Genomic DNA, 25396 nt, shown 5'->3' on the forward strand with positions numbered 1-25396 from the left:
ACACGTGTGTGTGAAGTGCTGGGGCCCATGTGTGTAAATGCTTGAGTGTATGTGTCTGGGTGAGTCCAGGCGTCTGTGTGCGCACGTGTGGTTTGGGGGTCCCTCAGCGTGGGCGCGGCGAGTCCTGCGGGACCTAGGGTGGGCGGGCGGGCTGTGTGGACACGCCAGGTGGCCTTGCAGCCTCGGACCGAGCGCGGGCAGGAGGAAGAGGGCAGCGGACTCCGCCGCGCCTTTGTCTACACCGCGGTGCGCTGGGAGTCCTGCGCCTTTGTGTGACCCTCGCAGGTGTGCGCGCGGGGGCGGGAGGGTGCGGGGAGGGGAGCAGAGGGAGGGGCTTCCTCCTCCGCAGCCGGCCCCGCCCTCCGGCCTATTGGCTGAGCGCTGCCGCCCTCTGGCGGGCGCGGTGGGAAATGCTGGTTCGGGAGGGCAGTTCTGAGAATGGCGGGCGGGCAGTCAGGGGACGCGGGGCTCCCCTCACCTGAACCGGCTCGGCCGCCCGCATTTGCCCCCTGACAGACGTCTTGCCATTCTGGGCCAAGGCCCTGCCCCGTCGCCCTCACTGCCACTGCCCACGGGCACCGATTCCTCTCAGTGGATGAATGCCTCACCTGCAGACAGGTGCGTGGCTGGGTACCTCCCCTCTCACAGCCTTGCAGGACACCGAGCGCAAACGTCTCCCCCCGCTGTGCTTCTTGGCTTCATCGCTTCTTGGCTCTGGGCCCTCGGGAAGGCACCTCAGCTCTCTTGGCCCTCAGTCTTTTGGTCTGTAAAATGGCACAAATAGTGATCAGTATAAGAGATGGTGCCTGTCAAGTGCGCCTGTCAAGCCTGGCATTGGGAAAGCCCCCTAAAACTTCCAGCCAGTGTTTAGTGTTGTTGTTGTTGTTGTTGTTGTTGTTAGGGGCCCACCCTCTTTCCCAGGCCCACATGCCCTGTTCCAGATGTGTTGGCCTTGGTGGAGGCAGCTGGAGGGAGGGCTGGGGTAGCTGGGGCAGGCATATCCCAGACACTCAGCTGGAGGACTCAGCCCCTCCAGCCTGGGGATCCTGTGCCCCAACTTCCCCAACACACACATGATTTGGGGTCTGCAGCCTCCTGAGGTGGGCCTTTGGGCCAGAGTATTTTCCCTTCTGAAGGGGGCGGACCCTGTGGTTTCCTCCCTGGGTGACTTCCGGCTGAGAGGGCTTGGCCCCCAGAGAGGGCGGGGAGATGACACAGTTGTTCCCCCAGCCCTGCGGGGCGGGCAGCATGGTTCACTCCAGCATGGGGGCTCCAGGTAAGGGGCCTGGGGCCAGCGCCCGCTGCCTGCCCTGCCCTTCCCCCTTAGCTGTCTCCTCTTATTTTCTTTCGCTCTGTACCTCACCAGCTCCCCCTTCCCACCCTGGGTCCCTACCCTCAGCTCCTCTTTCCCCTTCCCTTCCACTCCAAGCACCTGGGGGCTTCTGATCTCCCTCCTCATCTGTGCTGCCATGTTCTGAGGGCTGTGGGGGGGGGTGATGGAGCCCCGTGTTGGTAGCAGGCTCTTATATGGAGGATCAGTGAGTGGGCTTCTTGGTGGGGGGGCTGCTAAGGGGTGGGAACACTAAGTTGCAGGACTTTTCAGTGCGTGTGAGTTTCTGTGTGTGTGTAGGTGACTGGTAGTTCTGAGTCCTCCGAGTATGCCTGTCATGTGTCTGTGCGTGCGGGGCTCTTGTGTGTGGCATTGTGGGCTCGCCTTGGCAATGATCTCTTGGCTCACTGCCTCACTTCATTTGTCTCCAATGTCACCTCCTCAGGGAGGCCTTCCCTGACCTCCTTGTCTGAACTGGCAACCAATCCCACCATTCTCAGTCCCCTTGCCCCTGCTTTGTCTTTCCTTTATGGCATTTATCACCGCCTGGAAATTTATTATATGTCAGCAGACCAGGTGGATGTTGGGTGCCAGGCACCGTACAACATGATTTGTATTTGTTGGCTCATTTGATAAAATGTGTCTCTCTCTGCATAATGATAGTCATCTCCCAGCAGTGCTGATGGGACAGTTAAGTGAGGTAATGTGTGTAGATGCTTAACACAGTGCCTGGAACACAGCAAGCGTCAGCACTGTGTGATTGTTTCGTTTGTGGCTCTATAGGTGTGAGTGTTGGTATGTGTCCCATTCGTGAGCATCTGCGGGATGAGCCCTGGTTTGGCATGTGCCCTCCTCTCTGCATCTGTGTGTGTGGGCATCCCTGGGATCCTTCAAACACATATATTTTTTGAGCAGTTCCATGCTGGGTGATGGAAATATAACTGAAAAAGGGAGCTTGGGGCCCGTCCTCCCGGAGTTCCCAGTTGGGACACACAGACCTGTTGGCTAGACAGCAGAGGAGGCATGGGCAGAGGAGTCAGGGCTGGGATGCTGGAGACACAGGGAGCCGTGGGAGCCCAGAAGGCTACCTGGTTGAGCCAGTGGGGTGTCAGAGAGGGCTTCCTGGAGGAGGGGACATGTGGGCTGAGATGTGAAGGATGAGTGGGTATATGCAAGACAAAGGAGGTGAAAGAGGGGGTTGAGATGGAGTTCCCTCCAGTACTCCCTCCAGAGTACTTACAGGATGGCACATGGTTATTTATTGAGGTGACTGTCTGTGCAACTATGTATGTGTGTGCACACATACAGTGTAGACCCAGAGATCCGGGGCATTGCACATGCATGCCCTCTGCTCCACCCCAGACTCATGCCCATCTGGGGTTGAATGGGGGCCTCGTATGTGCTGGAAGTCCTGAGTTAGACCCCTGGCTGGGGATTTCTCACAGAGCTGCCCTGCCCGGGAAACCCACCTGGCTTCCCTGCCTGGACGAGAATGAATACACTGCGTGGTCTTGGGCAGATCATTTGTCCCACCTGGGCTTGAGCTCCGCACCTGCGAACTGGGTTCAGGGGTCCACCCTGGCCATCTCCCAGGATGAGCTGATTCTGGATGTGTGAGTGTGCACTCGTGTGTGTGTGTGTGTGTGTGTGTGTTCATCTGGGGGGCCTGGTATGTGTGTGTCTGTCTGTCTGTGTCAGTCCGTGTGTCTGTCTGTGAGTGACTCTGAGTATGTGTGCACATTTGTGTGTTTCCAAGTAACTGTGTGTGTGTGTGTATGCACACGTGCGTGTGCATGTCTCTGTGTACCTGTCTGTGTGGCTCTGGGCATATGTGTGCGTTTATCTGAGCAACCAGAGTGCATGTGTGTATGCACGTCTGTCTATCTGTCTGTGAGTGACTCAGGTGTGAGTATGTGTGTGTGTCTGAGTGACCTCTGTGTGTGTGTGTGTGTGTGTGTGTGTGTACACATGCATGTCTATTTGTATGTCTCTTTGTGACTCCAGGGTGCGATTCGGTGTATGTGGGCATATGTGTGTGCTGTCTGTCTGAGTGACCTGGGTGTGTGAGTGTGTGTGTAAGTGCAGGTGTACTTGCACATGTCTAGGTGTGTGTTTTGCATATGTACCCATGTCATTTTGTCTGAGTGTGTGTCTTCTGCCTGGGCTCTGTGCGCACCTGTCTCTGTGTGTGTTTGCATGGTCTGTCCTCGTCTGGGCCCTGCCCGGCTGAGGCTGTGGTGTGTGTGCAACGTAGCAGCTCTAGCCTGTTGTCGGCACAGCTGCGGGGGCCACCCTCTCTTGTTGTGTCTGCTGCCTCTCTCATCATCCCTCCCTCCTGACAGCTCAGAAGTGTTCACTCCCTTGAGGCCACCCAGGGACAGATGTGGGGTGGTGGGGGTGTGAGGTGCTGCTCCTTGGGAGGCAAGGACCAGGCCAGCTGGGCCCGCAGAGGTTCCCGGCAGCGTGAACCCTGCCCACAGGGGCTCCCAAGCCGCAGCCTTGATTGAAGCCCGCTCTGAAGGCAGGAGACCCAGGGGACAGGCCAAGAGGGGCCAGGAGGGGTGAGGGGCAGCCCTTGGGCCCTCTATATTTAGCCCCATTTTCGGTAAGTGCTAACGAGAAGCTGGCCGAAGTCTGCTAAAACCGGCTGGGGGAAATGCAGAGGAGAAGTGAAAGTCCGGGGAGGGAGGGGCGAGGGAGGGGTGGGGAGGGCGGAGGGGACCCAGAGTCCCAGGCCTGAGGCAGTGGGGCAAGCGAGTGTGACCCCAAGGGTGTGGGTAGCCCTGGGTGTGTCTGACTCCAGGATGGTAGGATTGAAGGGGCCCAGCAGAATTCTGCATTGCTTTTTCCTGCCTGGCCCTCTAAAGAGTTATACACTGCCTGGGACGGGAGAAGGGAGGGATGACTACAGTCACATGACCAAGCAGCCTTTCTGTGTGAATGAGGCCTTGAGATGAGCTTCGGAAGACACCAGGGAGCCAGAGCATATTCGATGGCCTGGTGGGGGTGGGGGAGGGGGATTTTTCAAAGCCCAGATGTCCAGGTCTCCCCTTGTCCCTGTGAAAGCAGAGAGTCTGGGTGGGAATAGGTGTCAGCGTTTATCTAGAGTCAAGAGACCGGGGCCTGGGAGGACAGCCTGCAAGACGGATGCGTCAGCAGGCCTCTTAAGGGGATTGCCAGTGCCCTCCAGTGTTAAGGCATCATTTGGCCTTGGGCCTGAGGTGGAAATGGAGTCCCCTCTTCATCCTTGGTAGGGATGATTTGATGACTCCCTTTTCGTGGATTGTGGGAAGGAGGAAAGAAAAGAAAGATGGGCTTGGGCAAAGGGCAACCCTGGCCATTTTGCAGGAAGCCCAGCCAAATGCTGCAGGGCGCCTGCGCTGTGTGCGAATTGGGGTGGGGGAAGAATTAGGGAGAACAAGGGCAACAGAGCGGGGGAGATTTCCTCTCATGCCACCTTTGCCCCCATGGCCACTATCCCGGAAGAGGTTACTTCAAAGATTTAGGTTGGAGTTGCTTGGGGAGTGGGGCTCAAGGTCAAGGTGGCAGGTGGCGGCAGGGACAGAGGCTTCCCTGAGACAAGATTGGGTCCTGGTCTGTCAGAGATTCTTGCACGCATTCATTCATTCCAAAGACGCAGCCCCAGCCAGGGCTGCTGGGCTCTAAGGGGCTCATAGTCGGGGGCAGGGGGAGGCCATTGCCCAGGGGGTCAGAGTGTGTTAGGAAGGGGGAGGCAGGGGGTTTCCAGATAAGAAAGACACTAAACACTTGAGGAGTCAGGGAGGACCTCACAGAGGAGGTGATGTGTGAGCTGGGACCTTAAAGAGGAGCCAGAGTTTGCTAGTAGAGAAGAAAAGGTCACCAGCTGCGGGGAAGAGAGAGATCAGGGCCTCGGGGCACCCTGTGCACTCGACCCAGATGTCCTGGGTTGGGCAGTGTTGTGGACCCCAAGATGAGTCAGACCTGCCCTCAAGGGGGTCCTAGTCTGACGGGGGAGATGTACTGGGGCCCAGATGGCTGCAGCCTCTAGGACAATCACCAGGGGAGTGGGTGGAGGGAGGCACCGTCATAAGGGACAAAGCCTGTGCTGGGGCCTGAAGGATGAGTAGGAGCTCGCCAGGTGGACAGAGTGGGGGGCAGCCCTCCAGATGGGGGGAGCAGCCCATACCGAGGCCTCAGGAAACATGTGTTAAATGGTAGAGAGACAGCAGGACAGAGGCAGAAACAAGTAGAGAGAGAGCCAACACTTAGTACCCACTCTTCTGAGCTGGGGGCGCGGGGGAGCCAGCAGTGAGTCAGAGCAGGCCTGCCCCAGGTCTGGTGGGAAAGGATGGGGGCACAGAAGGCCACGGGCCTGTGGGCTCAGGGCTAGGACAGTGGGAGGGCACTGCAGTGGGAGGCTGTATTATTTTCCCAGGGCTGTCATCTTGAAGTACTGTATGCTGGGTGGCTTAAACAACAGAAATTAACTTCCCTGAAATCTGGAAGCTCGAAGTCCAAGATCAAGGTGGCAGTGGGTTGGTTCCTTCCGAGGCCTCTCTCCTTGGCTTGGGAGGACCGACTTCTCCCTGAGTCTTCATGCTGGCTTCTTTCTGTGTGTCTGTGTCCCAATTTCCTCCTCTTATGAGGACACTAGTCATATTGGATTAAAGCCCACTGTAATGGTCTCATTTAACTTGATTACCTCTTTGAAAACCCTATCTGGGTTTTTCTTGGGGAGACAGGGAGCTGTGGAAAGGTTCACAGCCAGGTTGTGGGGAGATCCTCCCTGGGGCCTGATGGACACTGGCTGGGGGGAGGGGCCAGGGAGGAGTAGGAGGGGCAGGAGTCTCAGGGATGCTAGGAGGTCTGGGATGCAGGACCACACTAGCATCAGCAGTCACTGGGAGCTGGACCAAGTTCTGCGTCATGTAGAGGCAGGATTAGGGTGGGGTCTCTCACCTGGGACCAGCACCTGGGGCCTCCTGCTGTGTCTCTCAAGATCATGAGCCACTCACCACCACCCACGGCCTAGAAGCAGGGCCTGAGCTCCCATAGCAGCATCCTGGGCACCTGCTCCCCACACCGCCCTCACCAGCCTCTGCCTTAGTAGTGCTGTGTACTGGCTCTTTTCTTTTCTTTTCCTTTCCTTTCTTTTCTTTTCTTTTAGTTTTTAATTGTTTTCTTTTTTTTTTTTAAGTGAAAACATACTTATAGTAAAGTGCTTGAATTTTAAGGGTGCAGCTTGATGAATTTTCCCTGTGTATGGAACCACATAACCACCCAACAGATGACGGTACAGAACATTTCCAACCCCCTGCAGGCCTCCTCACGCCCATTCCCCGTCAGCAAGCCCCAGACGGTACCCAGAGCCTGACCTTGGCCATCTGGTATCATCTTGCCTGTTTGTGAGCTTCCTGTAATTGGAATCCTACCGTCTGTCCGCTTTTGTGTCTGATGTCTTTCCCTCGGTGTCGGGCCTGCAAGACTCAGGGGTGCGTGTGATGCAGGAGTTTGGTCCTTTTCTTGTAGTGGGGCATTTCACTGCATGGACAAACCACATTGTGTCCATCTGCTGAGAGGCCCTTGACTTGTTTCCGGTTTGGGGCCATTTGGAAGGGGCTGCTGTGTGCCTGCGGGCTTAGGGGCCGGGTGTTTCTCTGTCTCAGGAGGTTGCCTGGGAGTTGATGTGCGGGGTCCTAGGGAGGGGGCACCTCTTCAGTTTTCCTGAATTGTGCTTATATCGATTTACACTCCCACGAGCAGTATGTGACCTGGCTTTTTAATCAGTAATTTTAAACCCGAGCAGCGTTTCATGTCGAGTAACCCTCAATTGCAAAATTCCTGGACATTTTTTTTTTTTCCCCAGTTGCTGAGAACGTCCTAGCTCTCGTTAGTGGGCCTTCTTTAAATATCTTGCGCACGGAACTCTTGGGTTGGACACCCCCTTTGATAGGGCATTGTGGTTTAGGCAGGGATGTGGAGTGAGTGGTGGGGGAGACCTTCGGGTCAGAGTCAGGGTCACGAGTGAGGTCTGGGGCCACACTGGGAGTCAAGGTCAGATGAAGGGCTTGTACCACCTGGATGGGAGTTGGGATTCAGGGTGGGTAAGGGGACTGAGAATGGGTAGGGCAGAAAAGCCTAGGTTTGTGTGGGGTCTAGGACTAGAAAGGGTTGGATTTGAGATGGCATCAGTCAGGGTGAACTCCAGTAGGGGTGACAGCTGGAGATGAGGCCGGCAGAAATCACAGCAGGGGTCCACTAGACCATAGCAGTCCTGATTAAAAGCAGGAGCTCTGGAGTCATGAAGACTGGTGTCCAATTGGAGCACCTCTACTGTCATACCTCTACTATGCTCTCGGGCCCTCAGTTTCCTCCTCTGTAAAATGGGGGTAATATTAGCACCAACTGCTACTGTGAGCTCTGAATCATACTTAATGCTGTGCTCAGCACTGGTAAGCGCTTGCCTTTCCATTCTCAGCATCGGAGTGTTGTGAGGGCAGAGCATTGCTTTGTGTCCCCGGTGCCAGCTGGCTGTTTGCCCCCTCCCCTCATGTCCTGGGTTTACGGGACGATCGCGTGGCACTGCATTTGTATGCTGGGGTACCCGGGTTGGATCTGGGGTGCAGTCGGGATTCAAGGCTGGAGTCCTGGGGTAGCCTAGGAGTAAGGCTGAGGACCTGGTCAGGGGCAGAGCTGGATGGTGTTGGAGTCGGGGTTCCGAGGTCCCGTGGGGCTGCCAGGCCTGTGTGCTGAACGTGAGAAGGGAGGCCAGGAGGCCAGGTGGGGGTCAGGTGTGGACAGGAACATTGTGGGCTGAGGGAGGGGCAGAGGGCGCCGAATCCCACGCAGAGATCAGAAGACTCACTCCTTTGGGGATGCTACAGCCCTTCACACCCCCAGGCCCCACTCAGAGTGGAAAACATGTCTCACCCGAAACCTGGTGAGGCAGGACGGGCGTGCCTCGGGAGGAGGCCCAAGGCTGACTCGCTCCTGTGGAACATCACCCACATTCTCCCGGGCACCAAAGCCTTCCTGCGACCACCAGCCGCCTCCCACCCTGTCCCAGGGTCTCACGGGAGCTGGCCCTCTCCGTGGCACCTTCTGCAGGGGTGAAAAGGATCCCGTTCTTGTCCTGCCAGAGGAGGGCAGAGGCCCAGTAAGGAGGGCATGTCTCCTGGAAAGAGGCATCTGCAAGGTGGCATGGGGTGCGGGGGGTTTGGAGAGAGGCCCGGGTGGTGCCCAAGGGCCCTCCTGGCTTCCCTCACCCCACTTATATCCCTCTTCTGTCCCCAGAAATAAGAATGTCTAAGCCCCTGGAGGCCGAGAAGCAAGGTCTGGACTCCCCGTCAGAGCACACAGGTGGGTGGGGAGGGGAGCAGGGAAGGCAGGGGGCCTGTGGGGTGGGGGAGCTGCAGGGCTGTGGGGGGCACAGGTGACAACTCACTTTCCCTCTCGTTGCAGACACTGAAAGAAATGGACCAGACACTAACCATCAGGTCAGGAGGGAGTGGATGAGCTGGAGGGGTGGGAAGGGGGAGAAGGGAACAGAGGGGGCCCCTGTCGGGGAGGGGCAGGGTTTCAGAGCTGAGCTGCTTCACCTCACTCTTCCGATTCCCCACCCCAATTTTTTCTTCCTAGAACCCCCAGAATAAAACCTCCCCGTTCTCCGTGTCCCCAACCGGCCCCAGCACCAAGGTAAGCACCTATCTGAACAGCCATGGCAGAGGAAAGAGGAGGGTGTCCTGTGATGGGTTGGTGTCTGGGAGAGGGTCCCACACACCTCTGTGGGCCCAGGGCCTGAAGGGGGGCGACATGGAGCCCTGATACCTTGGTGACAAGGCTCCTCCCGCCCCTTCTCACACTTGGGCTCCTGCCCCAGGCCTGTGACTCACCCAGGCTCCTTCCCCTTCCCTGGGGGGTGGGGGTGGCCAGGGAAATCCCCCCCAGAGCCCCAGGGTGATGAACAACAGGAAGCTGAGGGCCCCGCCCCCATCCCAACTTCCCTGACAGGGGCCTGCCCTACCCCTCCAGCCCCCCAACACACACACTCAGGGGCCAGCCAATAGAGGGGGATAAGGATTGGGGGGCAGACACAGTAAGGATGGTTGAGGTTGATGGGGAGGCTGGAAGTGGCCAGACAGAACAAATCCCTAATCCAGATGGGACCCAGGCCTCCACGCTCCAGTCTGTCGGGGTTGAAGGCAGCATGGAGGGCAGGGACAGAGGGGTCCTTGGCAAGGCATGGGGTTGGGAGCCAGGAACTACTCTGTGACCTTGGGAAAATCACTGTCCCGCCCCGCCCCCTCCCGCTGCTGGGCTTCTCAGTTTCCTCTTCTCTAACATGGGGGGCTGTCAGATCCCATGGCCTCTGAGGTACCCTGATGCATTTTAGCGGGTGGGCATCTTGTGCTGAGTGAGTTGGCCGGGGCCCAGGGGAGAAGGGCTCTGGCTCTGGCCTCCTTCCCTCTCATCTCAGGCACGGTTCTGGTCTTAGCCCTTGGAGCGGAGCGCATATGCATTGCCCCGACCCTCTCCCTCCTCAGCTCTATCTTTGCAGCCTCTCCCAGCCCCACAGCAGCCTTGCATCTGTGTGGGGAAACCAGGGGACCCTAGGAAAGAAGGGTTCTCGCTGCCCTTCCCTCGCCTGCACCCTGGTTCCTTGGGAAAGCCCGAGGCAGAGAGGGCATTGACCTCTGACTCTGGGCCTCTGTCCACACCTTGTCCTGTTCGCTGGTGGCCTCTGTTTTCCCCAGCTACAGTGATTCATGTACTCCCATCATGATTTCAGACACATCCACACACTGCCGTGTACAACTATGTACGTTATAATCGTGTTAATTGGCTTCAATTTTAAAAACATTTTATTATGGAAAATGTGAAGCAGGTACAAAAGGAGAAAAAAAGAGTATCATGAAAGTAAGCCCCCAGGTACCCATCAGTCAGCTTCAGCAATTCTCAGCTTATGAACTGGCTTGCTTTTTCAACAGCTCAAATAAATGTCTTTTAAATGGAAATTTCATGAATGGAAAACCAGAATCTCTTGCCGTGGAAATAAATGCAATGATTTTTTTTTTTTTTGTAAGTAATCTCCATGCTCATCGTGGGGCTCGATCTCGTGACCCCGAGATCAAATGTCAGTGCTTTACCGACGGAGCCAGCCAGGCGCCTCAACACAATGATTATTAAAATGTACCCAGAGACTCCTGCCTGCTGATGGGTCTAAGCCGGAGGCCTTCCCTTCATTTGTTAGAAAGGGAGGTGAGCAGTGCTGGGGGTGAGGTGCTAGACCCATCTCAGCCCCTAAGGGAGGCTTTCTCAAGAGAACCAGAAAGAATGAAAGAAATCCCAAAGACTCACCATGTTGGTTGTTTTTATTTTTTATATTTTTAACTTTTAATTGAAATGTGACAATACAGAGATCCTCAGTGGATTTTCACAAACTGAACACCTACGTTGCCTGCACCAGGTTAAGAGGCAGAACACAGCCAGACTTCCGGAGGCCCCCGATTTCCCACCAGGGGATGCGGCATCCCTGGACCCTTCAGACTTTCTGACATTTGTCTCCATCCCCTGGGGCACATGCTCTGGGATTTGGCCTTGGCCAGGCCTCTGTTTATCTCACGCTGCATTCCAAATGCCACACACCCCCCTGCCAAGCTGCTGTGTCACCTTGCACAAGTTGCTTGCCCTCTCTGGAACCCCTCTTGTAAAATGGAGCTGGGACATTGGGCTGAGGGATTAGGGATCGTCCTTCAGCCCAGCATCCCCTCTGGGCCCAAGAGCTCGATTCTCCAAGCCTCGCCCACCCCACCCACACACATCCTTTACCAGCTGACCTCTCAGGCAAGCCTACCGTGGCCTGGCCTTTCTGTCTAGGAGAGGAGGAAGACCATGACTGCTCTATGCCAGTCTGTCCTATGTGTTCGATACAAGACGCACCTACATACTGCACCGAGAGACAAGGCAGGGTTCGGTGGACTTCTGGGGTGAGGGCTAAAAGCTGGCAGCATCTGGGCCACATCTGGCCTACGTATGTGCTTGGCTGTCCTGCCAGCAGATTTTTTTTTTTTAGGTTGTTTTTGGGTTTTGCTTTAGATTTTGAAATGAGTGGTTGGTGGGAGCAGAGGGGGAGCTGAGTAAGCTTCCCCTCCTCCAGGAGGCCCACACGCACCACCAGCCCACCCCTCCTCACCTGCCCATGCCACCCGTTTGCACTGTCTGCCTCTTTCTATACTTACTCGAATTCCAGATCCATGTTCCAAGGGGGTGATTTTTTTTTTTTTTTTTTTTTCATTCTTCCAACGAAGTCTCACTTCATTAATGGGAGGTGCATCTCTGGCTGAAGCCTATGAGGGCTTGGTGCCTGGAACTCTATTCTTTGATGCCCCGAGCCCCCTGCTGGCACATTCCTCATTTTACAGATGGAGAAACCAATCCCCACCCCCCAGAGGGGAAAACTGCTCTCCAAAGGTGCTCCCTCCTTTTTGGTGCAGGGGGGTGTGTTAGCCCTACTGAATGATGAGCAACCCGAGGCCAGAGGGGTGGCCTGAGATCACTGGCCAGTCGGCACAGGGCCCTGCCTCCATGCCCCAACGCCCCCCTCCTTTACCAGCCCGAGGCTGCCGTTGCCACACACGTGCCCTCTCTTTGGTTCACAGGTGGGCATTCTCTCTGGCCTCCACTTAACATTCTGGGGTCCCGGACCCTGCCTCTCTCCCCCCCAGATCAAGGCTGAAGACCCCAGTGGCGACTCAGCCCCAGCAGCACCCCCGCCCCCCCCAGCCGGCTCAGCCACATCTGCCCCAGGCCCAACTCATGTTGACGGGCAGCCAGCTAGCCGGGGTAAGTACTTGGGGAAGGATGGGGAACATGGGCCACCCATCTGTTACAGGACCCGTGGCAGGGGGTGTCCTACCAGGCCCGCGGCCACGCTCTCATGCCCGCCTCCTGCCCTCCTCAGGCCTCCTGGAAGACTTGCTCCCTAACCTGCTTGGCTCGGGCACTAACCCCTCTCTGCCTTCTCTGCTCCTCCCGCCCCCCTCCGCCCCTCCTTTGGCCCTGCCGCCCATTCCCCACAGCTCACGGCGCTGATGCCAACTCAGCAGCAGCTCCTCCTGCAGCAAGCCCAGGCCCAGCTCCTGGCCGCCGCCGTGCAGCAATCCAGTGCCGCCGCCGCCGCTGCTGCCGCCTCCTCCACCTCCTCCTCCTCTTCCTCCTCCTCCTCCTCTGCCTCCTCCTCGACCTCGCAGCCCCCAGCCTCCTCTGGGGGGGGTGACCTGCCACCACCACAGCCTGCCAGCCAGCCCCCCGGGACCCCGCAGCTCACCCTCTCCCAGCCCATCCAGCTCACAGCACAGGTAAGGGCAGCCCTGGGGGGCAGGCGCCCTCCAGTGGAGGCCCGCAGAAGCCCGGTGTGTAGGCGGCTGACCGGTCTGTTCTGACCGCCGATCACGTGCCAGGCAGCTCCCAGCAACCCAAAGAAGCCTTTGGGGAAGCCCCCCCGCCCCCATGTCTCAATGGGGTACAGCGAGGCTCAGGGGGAGGGCCTCCTCCATGTGGTGGTACCCCCGGCTAATCGCTTCCTGTGTGTCTCACCGAGGTCTCCCAGACACCTGGGAGGTTGGCCCATTATCCTCAGTTTACGACTGAGGAAATGAGGAGTCACCTCTGTGGAATGGTGCCCACATGGGCTCAGAAGGAAAGGCCAAGGCTCTGAGCCAGCGCCCTATAATGTGTGCTGGGGCATATCCAGTGAGAGATGCTCTTTCAGAAAAGAGGCCTGTGGCCTCTGGGTCAGGGAATGCCGCAGCTGCTCTGGCCATTCTGGACACTTCCAGCTACACTGAATCATGAGCCAGTAGCTGTATTCATTTCCCAGGGCTGCTGTGACACAGCCCCGCAAACTGGGTAGCTCTAGGGAGAATCTCTCTCTGCTTTCTTCAACTTCTAGTTTCTGGTAGTGCCGGAAATCCAAATCCTTGTAGTTGGATCGCTCCAATCTCTGCCTCTTTGATCATAAAGCCGTCTTCTCTCTGTGCGTGTCTGTCTCTGCATTCACCTTTCCCCTTCTTAGTGTAAGGACACCAGTCATTGCATTAGGGCCCACCCTAATGACCTCATTTAACTTGATTACATCTGCAAAGACCATGTTTCCAAATACAGTCATATTTGTAGGCACCAGGGGTTAAGACTTCCAACACATCTTTTTGGGAGACCCAATTCAACCCAAGATAGTGGCCCACAAATTTCCTATGAGGAGAGTTGGTGGAACAGAGTAGGTAGAACAGAGCCTCCCGTCCTGATGGGCCTGCTCTCTCCATCCACACTTGTTTCTATTACCCATTGGTGCTATCTGCCTGGGTTCTCTAAGCATTTCAGTCTGTGGCCCGTGTTCCAGGGCAGTGAAGGTCCTGAGAAGTCCTGCAGCAAGGAACCTTGTTTAACTTCCCTTCGCCCTGAGTTTCCCACAATGACTGTTCTTTGGATCGCTTTTCTTTCTCTCTATCCACTGCCTTTCGTGGAACCCTGGGGGCCAGACACTGTCTACACAGAGAAGGTGTCCGGTGCCCACAAGGTTTCCCTTGACAGAGTTCAGCTTCTGATGGGCCCATTCCACTACTGACCAGCGCTTTCACTGAGATAGTCTTTAATGCTGAGCTGGTTTCTGCCTCCTTAGAGCTTCCTGCCTCTGGGTCTCGTTCTGCGGATACTCATAGAGCAATCTATATCACTGCTCTGTGACAGCTCTTCCAGACTTAGCTCCATGGTGCCTGGCTTGCCACAGCAACTGTAACTGGAGTCTGGCAGGTGCTGCCTTGGTAGCAGGCGCTGTGCTAACCGTGACCTCCTTGAATCCACAAATCCTCATCCTGGGCAAGGGCACCCCAAGGGGCAGAGCAGCCTGGGAGTCCAGGGCTCAAATCACATGATCTAGGGCTGCTGCCTGTAGCCATCCTTCCCACCTTCCCCCTCCTCACACTAGAGATCTAAGCAGCTGGTGGGGGGGGGGGTTCCTCTTAGCACACTCAGCTCTTCACAGAGCATCCCCAATACTCAGGGCTCCTCCCTCCCCCAGGTCTTAAGTGTCTGTGCCCTGGCTCCTGTTCTCCTGTTCTCCTGTCTGCCTGGAAGTTGGCTCCCTCCCTTTACCTTCTCTTCAGCCTTTAAACCTCAGCTTGGGAGTCCACACCTCCAGGAAGTCTTCCAAGACTTCACTCCCTCCACCTGCTTTGATTTCCTGCCTCCTGCCTTCTCCGGAGGCCCCCAGCCCCTTTCCTTTGCTTCTGGCCCTAATCACCAGTGCTGGGTCTGAATATGCCAGAGGAAGCATCTGTGGAAGGGACAAAGACTCCAGTGGGGGAAGAGGGATGGAGCACCTTCGTGCAGGTCAGCCAGGCATCCTTCCTTGGGAGCGGCAGGCATTCCTTCCGTGCATACACTCCTAAAACCACCTCCTCCAAGCTCCCTGCCACCTGCTGTCCTGCCTAGACTCTGATTCTCAAGGCCTCCTCCAACCCCTTCCTCTCACTCCTCCCTCCCCAGCCCGGATCTGCTGGGGTCTGCCTTCTGCAACTAGGAAGCTGGGCCAAATTTCTTTCCCGAGAGTTCTGTCACCCTGTGACCTCATTTCCCTAACAGACAAATGTTTATCCCGTACCACCAAGGGCTCCAGGCACCGTGCCAACCAGCTGCAGTGGGTACCACAGTCCTCCCCCCTTAGCTGCCCCCTGTAGCCCCAGTTGTCTCGCCGCTGGACTTGACCGCTCTTCCTCAGCCTGTGTCCCATGCCTGCCTGTTCTGCTTCCTGTGCCCGCTCCGCTCTGTCCTGTGGTCATTTCACAGACATTTCCCGCCTTCCGTGTGTCAGGCCCTGGCGGGAAGCTAAAGGCTTAGGAATGACTCAGATCCTTCCTTGCCCCCTCAGGGCTCACAGTCTTCTAGGGAAACAGACACACCAGTGACCACTAAGAAATGTTTTACTTGAACAATACTAAGAAAGTAAAAAACACCCTTAGCCCTATCATTTTTAAATTACATGAAGTGCTAAGGGAAAGTCCCCCGTCTGTCCCTCAAATGCCAGCTTCCAAAGTAATGTCAATTCAACCATTTGGCAGGAATCTTCCCTGCATTTTCCCAGCTCATACAGAGAAAAGGACGATTATAACCCACTTCTATAATTTGTGTGTCCAGCTCTCAGCACAATGCTTTCCACCAAGGGGGACACGTGGATGTTTACTGAATCAATGAGGGATGTTTTGCTGCAACTTTTCAATCAAGGGTAGGGAAGACCTCTCTCCAGGGGAGTAATTCAGAATGACTGGGGTAGGGGTAGGCATTGATTGAAAATTTACATTAACCATTAAAACATCATCTTGTATTTGGAGAGGAAAAAAAAATCCCTATTTTCATAATATGACTGTGGCAAATAAAGCTTAACGAAATCTTTTAGGCGGGCAGGACCTAGTGAGTACAGGTTTCCCAGAGAAACCCATTGGATGTGGTGGGAGTGTGAGAGAAGACAGGTGAACTGCGTCTGAAGGAATCAGAGAAGGCTTCCTGGAGGAGGTGGAATCTCACCTGAGCGGGGACAAGTAGGAGTTTACTAGGTATATGAAGGGGAGAAAGCTGTTCCAGGCCTGGAGCGTAACGTAAGAGAGTGCGGTGGGCTTGGGAATGGGGGGTCGGGGGCCAGCAGTGGAAGAATGCGCAGGATGGGCTAGCAGGGGTAGCGGTGGGACCAAACACCATGCCAGGTGGCTGAAGAAGGAAAGGGGATATTTGGCTCAGATCACCGAAGAGGCCTAGCCTGGAACGTGGGGCCCGGACCCAGGGGTCTGCCTCTGTTTTCATTCTGAGCCACGCAAAATGGGCGCCTGCCCATTTCGACTTGCAGCCTCAGTGCCTAGAGAGATAAAACAGCCAGCCAGGGTTGAGTTAGTGTCCTCAACCCCTGCAGAGGTAGGGTCAGCCCACCTGGACCGTGTGACCTGAGAATGGGAGAGGGCAAGTCCCCAAAAGGAAGAGATGGATCATGTTGCTCGGGGAAGGGGCAGTGGGTGCTGGGTCATCCATACCTAGAGACATGGGGTCAGTGTACCTTGGAGCCGGGCCAGGGTGTATCAGTCGCCCCACAACTGCGGGGTTGGGGTCTGCTGTTACTCACCTATCCTGGCATTTTTACATGAGGGAGTAGCAGGGGGTATAACACAGAATGTGCAGAAGGCATTTTTGCTCCCTGTTGGGTTGCGGATTGGCTGTGTTCTGCCCCAATCGCTGGGACTTCCTGGGCTCTGTGCAGCAGGGCCACGTCTGGGGGAGGGGGCACAGAGAAGAGCCCTTGCTCTCTAGAGCCACACCTCTCTCAGAGGTGTGGGCCACCTCTGCCCACACCACCAGCACCCCCAAACTTCAGGGCTTCTTCTAGTGAAGTGACTAGAATAACATAGTTGCTTATTCATTTATCCAGGACTTCGGAGCACCTTGTACGTGTCAGGCGCTCATTCATGGCCCCGAGGGAACAGCTATGAATGAGGCGGAGGTGGCTGCCCTTGAGGGCATTATGGTCTAGTGGGGAGACAGACAGTAAACAAGTAAACAAACTAACAAAACAAGAATGTTTTAGAGTGGGTGTCCTGAAGAAAATGAAACAGACTGGTGTCTTTGAGGGTGGTGGACAGGAGAAGTTTCACTGAGGAGGTGGCCTTTGAATGCTGAGGCCTGAATGAGTCAGTCACGAAGAAGTGAGGAAAAGGTAACGGCAAGTGCAAAGGTCCTGAGGTGGAAGGCAGCTTGACACCAGGGCATGGAGGAGGGTGGTTATGTCTGAAGTTGAGCAAGTGAGTGGGACACAAGTAAGAGGTGAGGTGTCTTCTAGGCCACATAAGTGGGTTTGGAATGCCTGCCAGATATGATGGGAAGCTGTTGGGGTTTGTTAAACAGGCAAGTGGCATGAGCCAATTGACCCTTTACAAAGCTCCCTCCAGCTGCCATAGGGAGAATGGACTGTGGGGGCCCGGAGTAGAAGTAAGGGGCCCAGTGGGAAATGCTGGCAGGCATCCAGGTGGGAGGTGAGTGTGATGGTGGGGGTCTGGGGTACACTTTTGTGTAGATAGGGTTGATCAAGGATGACTCCTAGAATTTTGGCTTCAGCAACTGGAGGGTAGTGAGGTGATTTCCTGAGTTGGGGAAGACAGGGAGTGGGCACAGGGTGTTTTGGAGGGCAGGAGTAGGGAACCAGGAGTTTCCCTTTGGACATGGCAGGGGATAAAGAGTGTATTCATCATCCAAGTGGAGACATCAAAGAGGCAGACGGGCATTTGAGGCTGGAGCTCAGTGGAGAGGCTTGGCGGGGGAGGGGACTGACAGTTATGAGTTGTCAGGCAGAGGACAGGGCTCCTGCCCTTGAGAACTTATGGTCGAGGGGGATGACAGCAGGGGAGTGACAAGGGGTACAGGGGTAGCAGATGCTTGTGCTAGGGGAGTCTGTTGTGATTTCCTAAACACCTTGCAGATACTAATATTACTCAGGCCTCAGTACAATCCAGTAAAGAGTCAGACATTCTTATCCCCATTTTGTAGATGAGAATACCAAGGCCCCAAGAGAGCTATGACTCAGTGGTAATGACTACCATTTATGCAGGACCACTTGAGTGAACAGAGACCAGACTAAACATGCTACATGTGTTGTTGCATTTAATTCCTGTCCTAGCCCCAGGAGGTAAGAATTATTGTGGCATCACTGGAAGAAATGGAGGTGTAAACAGGGTAAGGGATGCCCACATTCCCCGACTGTGTGGAGGACAGCCGTGTGTCTGGCCGTCTCCAGGACACCGTGCACTGTCACCCTATAGAACTGGGGAGGCCAAGGCCCAGAAGCGAGCTGGCTTCCCCGGAGTCACACAGGGAGAGGCAAGCAACAGAGCCTGGGCTCAGACCCCCAAGGCTCCCAGCAGTCAAGGACCCTTGCACTCCTCCGACCACCCTCCCACCTAACTCCCTCCGCACAGTTTTGGGCAAGTCAGGGTGCCGTTTCTCCTAGGTGGCTCTCAGGACAGGTGCTCCCTGCCTTCCCAGGCAGCCCTCTCCACCAACAGGGTGACCTGACATGGCTCAGAGGTTCAGGAAGCCCATCCTCATTCTGAACACAACTGTTGACAGTGTCGTTTACATGGTCCTCCAGACACCCCCTTCCTGCCCTCCCTGCTCTGGGCTTAATTCTAAACTGTCCATATCTTGGAATGGGGTGTTCAGAACTGGTTATAGATTGCCATATCAGGGATGGCCGGTGAGTGTCACGCGGACACCAGATCAGTCTGGGTGGCTGCTGGAGCATGTGTGGGGGCCTGCAGCGTGGGGGGGGTGGTGGTGTCTGCCCTGTGCGCTGGAGTGAGGCGCTGCACCTGGCCCCAAGCGGCCACAGCAGGGGCCAGGCCTCCTTTAGTTCCTTTTAAAGGCTTTTTTTCCACCCCACCCCCCACCCCCAGGTGGAACCAAGCCCAGATGGGAAAATGGACATTTATACTCCGATTCACCCGTGTGTCACGTAAATTGAGTGTCAGTCTTTCTGCCCAGCTATGGCCAAGATCCCAGTTGTGGCAAAGGACAGCCTGAAACACCACCAGTCAGTCCTAGGTTTTACTCATTCATTCATTGGAAATTCATTGATCGCCTGCTGGGTGCCCACTCTGGGGTGGGGGGTGATCAGAATACAGCGATGAATGAGAACCTGGGAATCGGTCTCTTCTCTTCTCACCTTCCCTTGAGAGCTTATGGTCTTAAGTGGGGTGTGCTAAGCCCTCTGTGCTCGTTTTTCTCACAGGTCAGGAACAGAGCAGATGATCCCCTAAATATCCTGGCCAGGGGACCTTCCCCAGTGTCTCCACTTCCTCTAATTTCCCCACCATCTTGACTTGGTCTTAACACGCCCCCAAGTGGCTTCAAATTGCCCGTGGCCTGTAGATTATGGAGAAATGGGGCCTCCTACTGGTTAACCCCAGTCCTGAGCCAGCACAGCACCCAGAATCTTCTTTTTCTCATGCTGTAATTTCTTTAGTCATTTAGTGAACATCCAGCATGCCCCAGCACCTTTTGCAGGAATAAGGCAGACAAGTCTGTGCCCTCCCAGAGCTGGCACCTACCCATAGCAGACAACTGCCATGAAGAAAGTAAAAGAGTATAATGTAATAGAGAGAGATTGAGGAGAGGAAGACTCCTGATCAGAGTGGGTAGCCAGAGGAGGCCTCTTTTGAGGGGTGGTATTTTAGAGAGACTTGTGTGATGGGGTGGGGCCAGTTGTGTAGATCAAGAAGAGGGATGGCAACAGCATGTGCAAAGGCCCTGAGGTGGGGACCTTTTCTGGGTTCAGTAATAGGAAGGAGACCAGTGTGACTGGCTCTGAGTCAGGGAATGAGAGTCCTTGTTGATGAGGAAGGCCAGGTCAGCCAGGGCCATGGCAAGGAGTTGAATTGTCTTACAAGTGTGATGAAAACCAGTGGAGGCTTTATGGTTAGATTAACATTTCAGAACAGGAACCCTCTGGAGGGGTCTGTGGATAGAATTCAGGGGAGTCCATGAACTTGGATGGGAAAAAATTATGTCTCAACTTTTACTATCCTCTAACTGAAAATTGCTTTTCCTTCTATTATCAATATAGGGAACGTTAGCATTAGTGGGACTCTATTACCAATGGAATCACAGATAATTCTATATGATACACACAGACCTCAAAATATTTTTACTCATCATTGCTTTGAAATTACAGTAGTCTTCAGATGTATTACTTGATCTTATTATTTAACAGGCTAATAAAGAAACCCATAGATTATTATCACAATTCAAGATGTTGGATGATTTTTTTCATATGTAGTTGATTTCATGTGAAATCCTGCACATTTTATTTTATACATTTTTTAACTCTATATTTTTTAAAAGATTTTATTTATTTATTTGACAGACAGACATCACAAGTAGGCAGAGAAGCAGGCAGAGAGAGAGGAGGAAGCAGGCTCCCTGCTGAGCAGAGAGCCTGATGTGGGGCTTGATCCCAGGACTCTGGGATCATGACTGAGCCAAAGGCAGAGGTTTTAACCTACTGAGCCACCCAGGCGCCCCTACACATTTTTTTTTAAACTCTGAGAAGGGGGCAGTAAGTCTTGTCAGACATCAAGTAATTCTGAGCCCAGAAAAAATTTAAAACTTTTTTTGTTAGGGCTTGTAGATGTGTTGGATGGGGGAGAGGAAGGGATGGAGGGTATCAGGACTGACCTCTAAGTTTCTGGTCTGAGTGGCCGTGCATGGAGTGGGGTTGGGTTTTTCATTTGGACTTCTTCCCATGAGGCCCCCTGCAAATTGGGATGCATCTTCCCCACCCTTTTCCTCTCCCTGCTGATTCAGAAAGAAATCTGTGGACACTCCTCTTTTAGGCTTCTGGGGAGAAAGGTGGGTTTTCACTGAGAGTTGCACTAGGGTAGAGACAGTAGTTAACAGATATTTTAATCAGCAAGCTAGTCAGGAAAACACTGGTGGTAAGTCTTTATTTCTGGCTTTATTCTTTGATTCAGCTCAGTGGGCATTTAATGGGGGCTGACCAGACTGTGTTGAGAGGTAGGGATATAAGAAGAGTAAAACCTGGCCTCTGCCTTCTAGAGTTACAGGAGAGCAGAGGAAAACTGTACATAAACGAATGCATTGCATTGCGAGAAGTGCAGTGTAGAGCAGGGTGGGTTCAGTTTTGTGGGGCCTCATCTTTATACAATGTGCAGATCCTTTTAGAGAAAAGGAAGACAAAATTATGAGACCAAAATTAGGTTCGGGGACCTGGAAGGGTCTCTTGTAAAGGGGTGGGGGGCCTCAATTCCAGGCTTCACTCATATCAGGCTAGGCCTCACATGGAAGGGATGCCACCCCGTGAGTGACCAGGAGGAGAGACTCAGAAGACAAGGCAGAATGGAGTGTTGGGACTTCAAACCCCTTAAGCTTTGTTTTAGATGAGCAGCTAGAGGGAAGAAGTGAGAAGTCAGGAGCAGCTGGGGATTCGGTCCACTTTCTGAGGCACAGAGAGGAAGCAGAAGCCTTTGCAGTGGACAGAAAATACGCAGTTGGGAAACAGGGATGTCGGGCAAAAGCGAGTGTTCGGTTGGGTAGGGCAGGGTGGGACATCTTTCTTTATTCGGGCTAGGTAAATGTTCAAAACTCAAGAGATATGGGAAGGGACGCCTGGGTGGCTCAGTGGGTTAAAGCCTCTGCCTTCAGCTCAGGTCATGATCCCAGAGTCCTGGGATCGAGCCCCGCATCGGGCTCTCTGCTCAGCAGGGAGGCTGCTTCCCTTCCTCTCTCTCTGCCTGCTTCTCTGCCTGCTTGTGATCTCTGTCTGTCAAATAAATAAATAAAATCTTTAAAAAAAAGAGAGAGAGAGATATGGGAAGACTTACAGCACTGCTAGTTTCTGGTATATTCTTCCAGGTATAGTCTATGCATACCCAGGAAATACCTAGATATACTTAAAACAAAAACAAAAACAAACGCACGCCACAAACAGAAGCACCTCATACCCACTGTTCTGTCTCTTGAGCTCTTCACTCAACAGGACATCTTGGCGATCGCTCCATATCAGGACATGAAGAGTGTCCTTGTTCTTTTTGATGAATGTATGGTATCTCACTCACATAAAATCATTAAAAATTTTTTAAAAAAAAATTCCACATATGAGACCATATGATAATTGTCTTTCTCTGATCGACATAGCCCTTAGCATAAAACTCGCTGGTTCCATCCACGTCATTGCAAATGGCAAGATTTCATTTTTTTAAAATATTTTATTTATTTGGGGCGCCTGGGTGGCTCAGTTGTTAAGTGTCTGCCTTCAGCTCAGGTCATGATCCCACAGTCCTGGGATCGAGCCCCGCATCGGGCTCCTTGCTTGGCAGGGAAGCCAGCTTCCCTCTCTCCCACTCCCCCTGCTTGTGTTTCCTCTCTCGCTGTGTCTATCTCTGTCAAATAAATAAATAAATCTTAAAAAAAAGATTTTATTTACTTATGTGACAGAGAGAGATCATAAGTAGACAGACAGACAGGTGGGGTGGGGGAAGCAGGCTCCCTGCTGAGCAGAGAGCCTGATGTGGGGCTCAATCCCAGGACCCTGAGATCATGACCTGAGCCAAAGGCAGAGGCTTAACCCACTGAGCCACCCAGGTGCCCCAATATTTCAGCTTTGATGGCTGCACTATATATATATATATATATATATATATATATATATATACACACACACACACACACACACACACACACATCACATCTTCTTTATCCATTCATCTCTCAGTGGACATGTGGGCTCGTTCCATAGTTTGGCTGTCGTGGGCATTGCTGCCATAAATATTGGGGTGCTGTGCCCCTTCAGATCACTACATTTATATCTTTGGGGTAAATGCCCAGTAGTGCAATTGCTGGGTCGTAGGGTAGCTCTATTTAAAAAAAAAAAATTTTTTTAAGATTTTTTTTATTTATTTATTTGACAGAGAGAAATCACAAGTAGGCAGAGGCAGGCAGAGAGAGAGGAGGAAGCAGGCTCCCCACTGAGCAGAGAGCCCGATGTGGGGCTCGATCCCAGGACCCTGGGATCATGACCTGAGCTGAAGGCAGAGGCTTTCTTTAACCCACTGAGCCACCCAGGTGCCCCACAAAAATTTTTTTAAAGATTCTATTTATTTGACAGAGATCACAAGTAGGCAGAGAGGCAGGCAGCAAGAGAGGGGGAAATAGGTTCCCTGCTTAGCAGAGAGCCCGATGTGGGGGTCGATCCCAGGACCCTGAGACCATGACCTGAGCCAAAGGCAGAGGCTTTAACCCACTGAGACACCTAAGCGCCCCTATTTTCAGACTTTTTGAGGAACCTCCATGCTGTTTTCCAGAGTGGCTGCACCAGCTTGCATTCCCACCAACAGTGTAGGAGGGTTCCCCTTCCTCCACATCCTCGCCAACATTTGTTGTTTCCTGACTTGTTAATTTTAGCCATTCTGACTGGTGTGAGGTGGTATCTTATTGTGGTTTTGTTTTGTATTTCCCTGATGCCGAGTGATACTGAGCAGCATTTCATGTGTCTGTTGTCCATTTATACATCTTCTTTGGAGAAATGTGTGTTCTTGTCTTCTGCCCTGCTTCTGACAGATGTTGCCAAATTATCTTCTCCCCAGTGATGTGTAAGAGTGTATGTTTCCCGATATGCCCCAACAAAGCATGTTCTGCACTGCTGTTATCTGCCCATCAGTTAGGTAAAAATAGTATCTCTGTGCAGTTGTGGCTGTGTTTATCTTACTGTGAATGAGTCTGAATGTTTTTTTCATTCAGAGCTTTTTGTATTTCCTTTGCTGGGCAGTCACCAGACCTATGTTGGCCAGATCACTACTGGATTGTTCGTTTTTCTCTTATTGATCTGTAATGGCTCTTTATATGTTAAAGAAATGAACCCTTTGTTTCAACTTGCTTGTGTTTCCCCTCAGCTTGTTCACGTCCTAGGACATCAGATTGGTCTTTGGGATAACGATAGCATTGGGAAGAATTGAGGGGCATGTGTCATCCCCCTCAACTTCCCAGAAGGAAAAAAGAATGTTACTTTAACTAACATAACTTTCAACTGTATACAGAAAAGTTGCTGGGTAAAAATCATGAAGTATCCATGTGGGTCCATTCAACAAATATATGTGGAGCACTTACTGGGTACCAGATCCTATTCTAGATGCTGGGATTATAATAATGACCAGAACCATCAAGACTGCACACTTGTGGAGCTGACATACCAGTGAGGGAGATGCACTGTGAAAGGCTAAACAGAATGAGAGATACCTTGAGATAGTAATAAGTCTTAAAGAGAAGGTGAAGGGAAAATGACAAAGGGAGGGGTAGGGGCGCCTGGGTGGCTCAGTTGTTGAGCATCTGCCTTCAGCTCAGGTCATGATCCCAGGGTCCTGGGATCGAGCCCCACATCGGGCTCCCTGCTCAGCGAGAAGCCTACTTCTCCCTTTCCCACTCCCCCTGCTTGTGTTCCCTCTCTCTCTGTCTCTCTCTCTCTCTCTGTCAAATAAATTTAAAAAATAAAATATTTTAAAAAACAAAAGGAGGGGTGGTAGTGGCTGCTTTATTTATTTTTTTTAAAGATTTTATTTAGTTATTTGACAGACAGAGATCACAAGTAGGCAGAGAAGCAGGCAGAGAGAGAGAGGAAGGGAAGCAGGCTCCCTGCTGAGCAGAGAGCCCGATGTGGGGCTTGATCCCAGGACCCTGAGACCATGACCTGAGCCGAAGGCAGAGGCTCAACCCACTGAGCCACCCAGGTGCCCCTAGTGGCTGCTTTAGATTAGATGGTCAAGGAGGGCATCTCTGAGGAGGTGATCTTTTTTTTCTTTTTTTTTCCAAGAGAGAGCGTGAGTCCCTGAGGAATGGGGATAGAGAGAGAGAGAGAATCTTTTTTAAGGATTTATTTATTATTTATTTATTCTCTATTTTTAAAAAATGGTTTACTTATTTATTTGAGAGAGAGAGAGAACACAGAGAGAAAGAGGGAGAGGGAGAAGCAGACTCCCCACAGAGCAGGGAAGCCGATGTGGGGCTCAATCTCAGGACCTTGAGATTGTGACCTGAGCTGAAAGCAGATGCTTAACCGGCTGAGCCACCCAGGCACTCCTATTCATTTATTTTAGAGAGAGAGAGAGAGAGTGAGAGCACAAGTGGAAGGGGCAGGAGAGGGAGAGAATCTTAAGCAGGTTCCATGCCTAGCCTGATGCAGGGCTCAATCTCATGACTCTGAGATCACCAACCTGAGATCATGACTTGAACTGAAATCAAGAGTTGGACACTTGGGGTGCCTGTGTGGCTCAGTTGTTGGGTGTCTGCCTTTGGCTCAGGTCCTGGGATCAAGCCCTACATCTGGTTCCCTGCTCAGCGGGAAACCTGCTTCTCCCACTCCCCATGCTTGTGTTCCCTCTCTTGCTGTGTCTCTCTGTCAAATAAATAAAATTTTTAAAAATGAAAAAAAAAAAGAGTCAGATACTTAACTGACTGAGCCACCCACGGGCCTCTGAAGAGGTGATT

The 25396-nt window shown here is 53.2% G+C and overlaps 1 protein-coding gene across 1 annotated transcript in view; it reads left to right on the top strand.

Moving 5' to 3' along the window:
* Nucleotides 1-1210: 1210 nt before the first annotated feature.
* POU2F2 (POU class 2 homeobox 2) overlaps nucleotides 1211-25396 on the top strand; it is a 36868-nt gene continuing 12682 nt past the window's right edge. The window contains 7 exon segments of the mRNA XM_047709948.1: nucleotides 1211-1276; nucleotides 8606-8671; nucleotides 8774-8808; nucleotides 8951-9007; nucleotides 11971-12078; nucleotides 12080-12154; nucleotides 12391-12669. Of these exon segments, the coding sequence (XP_047565904.1) occupies nucleotides 1249-1276; nucleotides 8606-8671; nucleotides 8774-8808; nucleotides 8951-9007; nucleotides 11971-12078; nucleotides 12080-12154; nucleotides 12391-12669 (648 nt within the window). The 5' untranslated portion in view covers nucleotides 1211-1248.

Source organism: Lutra lutra, chromosome 17 (genome assembly GCF_902655055.1).
Source record: "Lutra lutra chromosome 17, mLutLut1.2, whole genome shotgun sequence".
NCBI classification, from domain to species: Eukaryota; Metazoa; Chordata; class Mammalia; order Carnivora; family Mustelidae; genus Lutra; species Lutra lutra.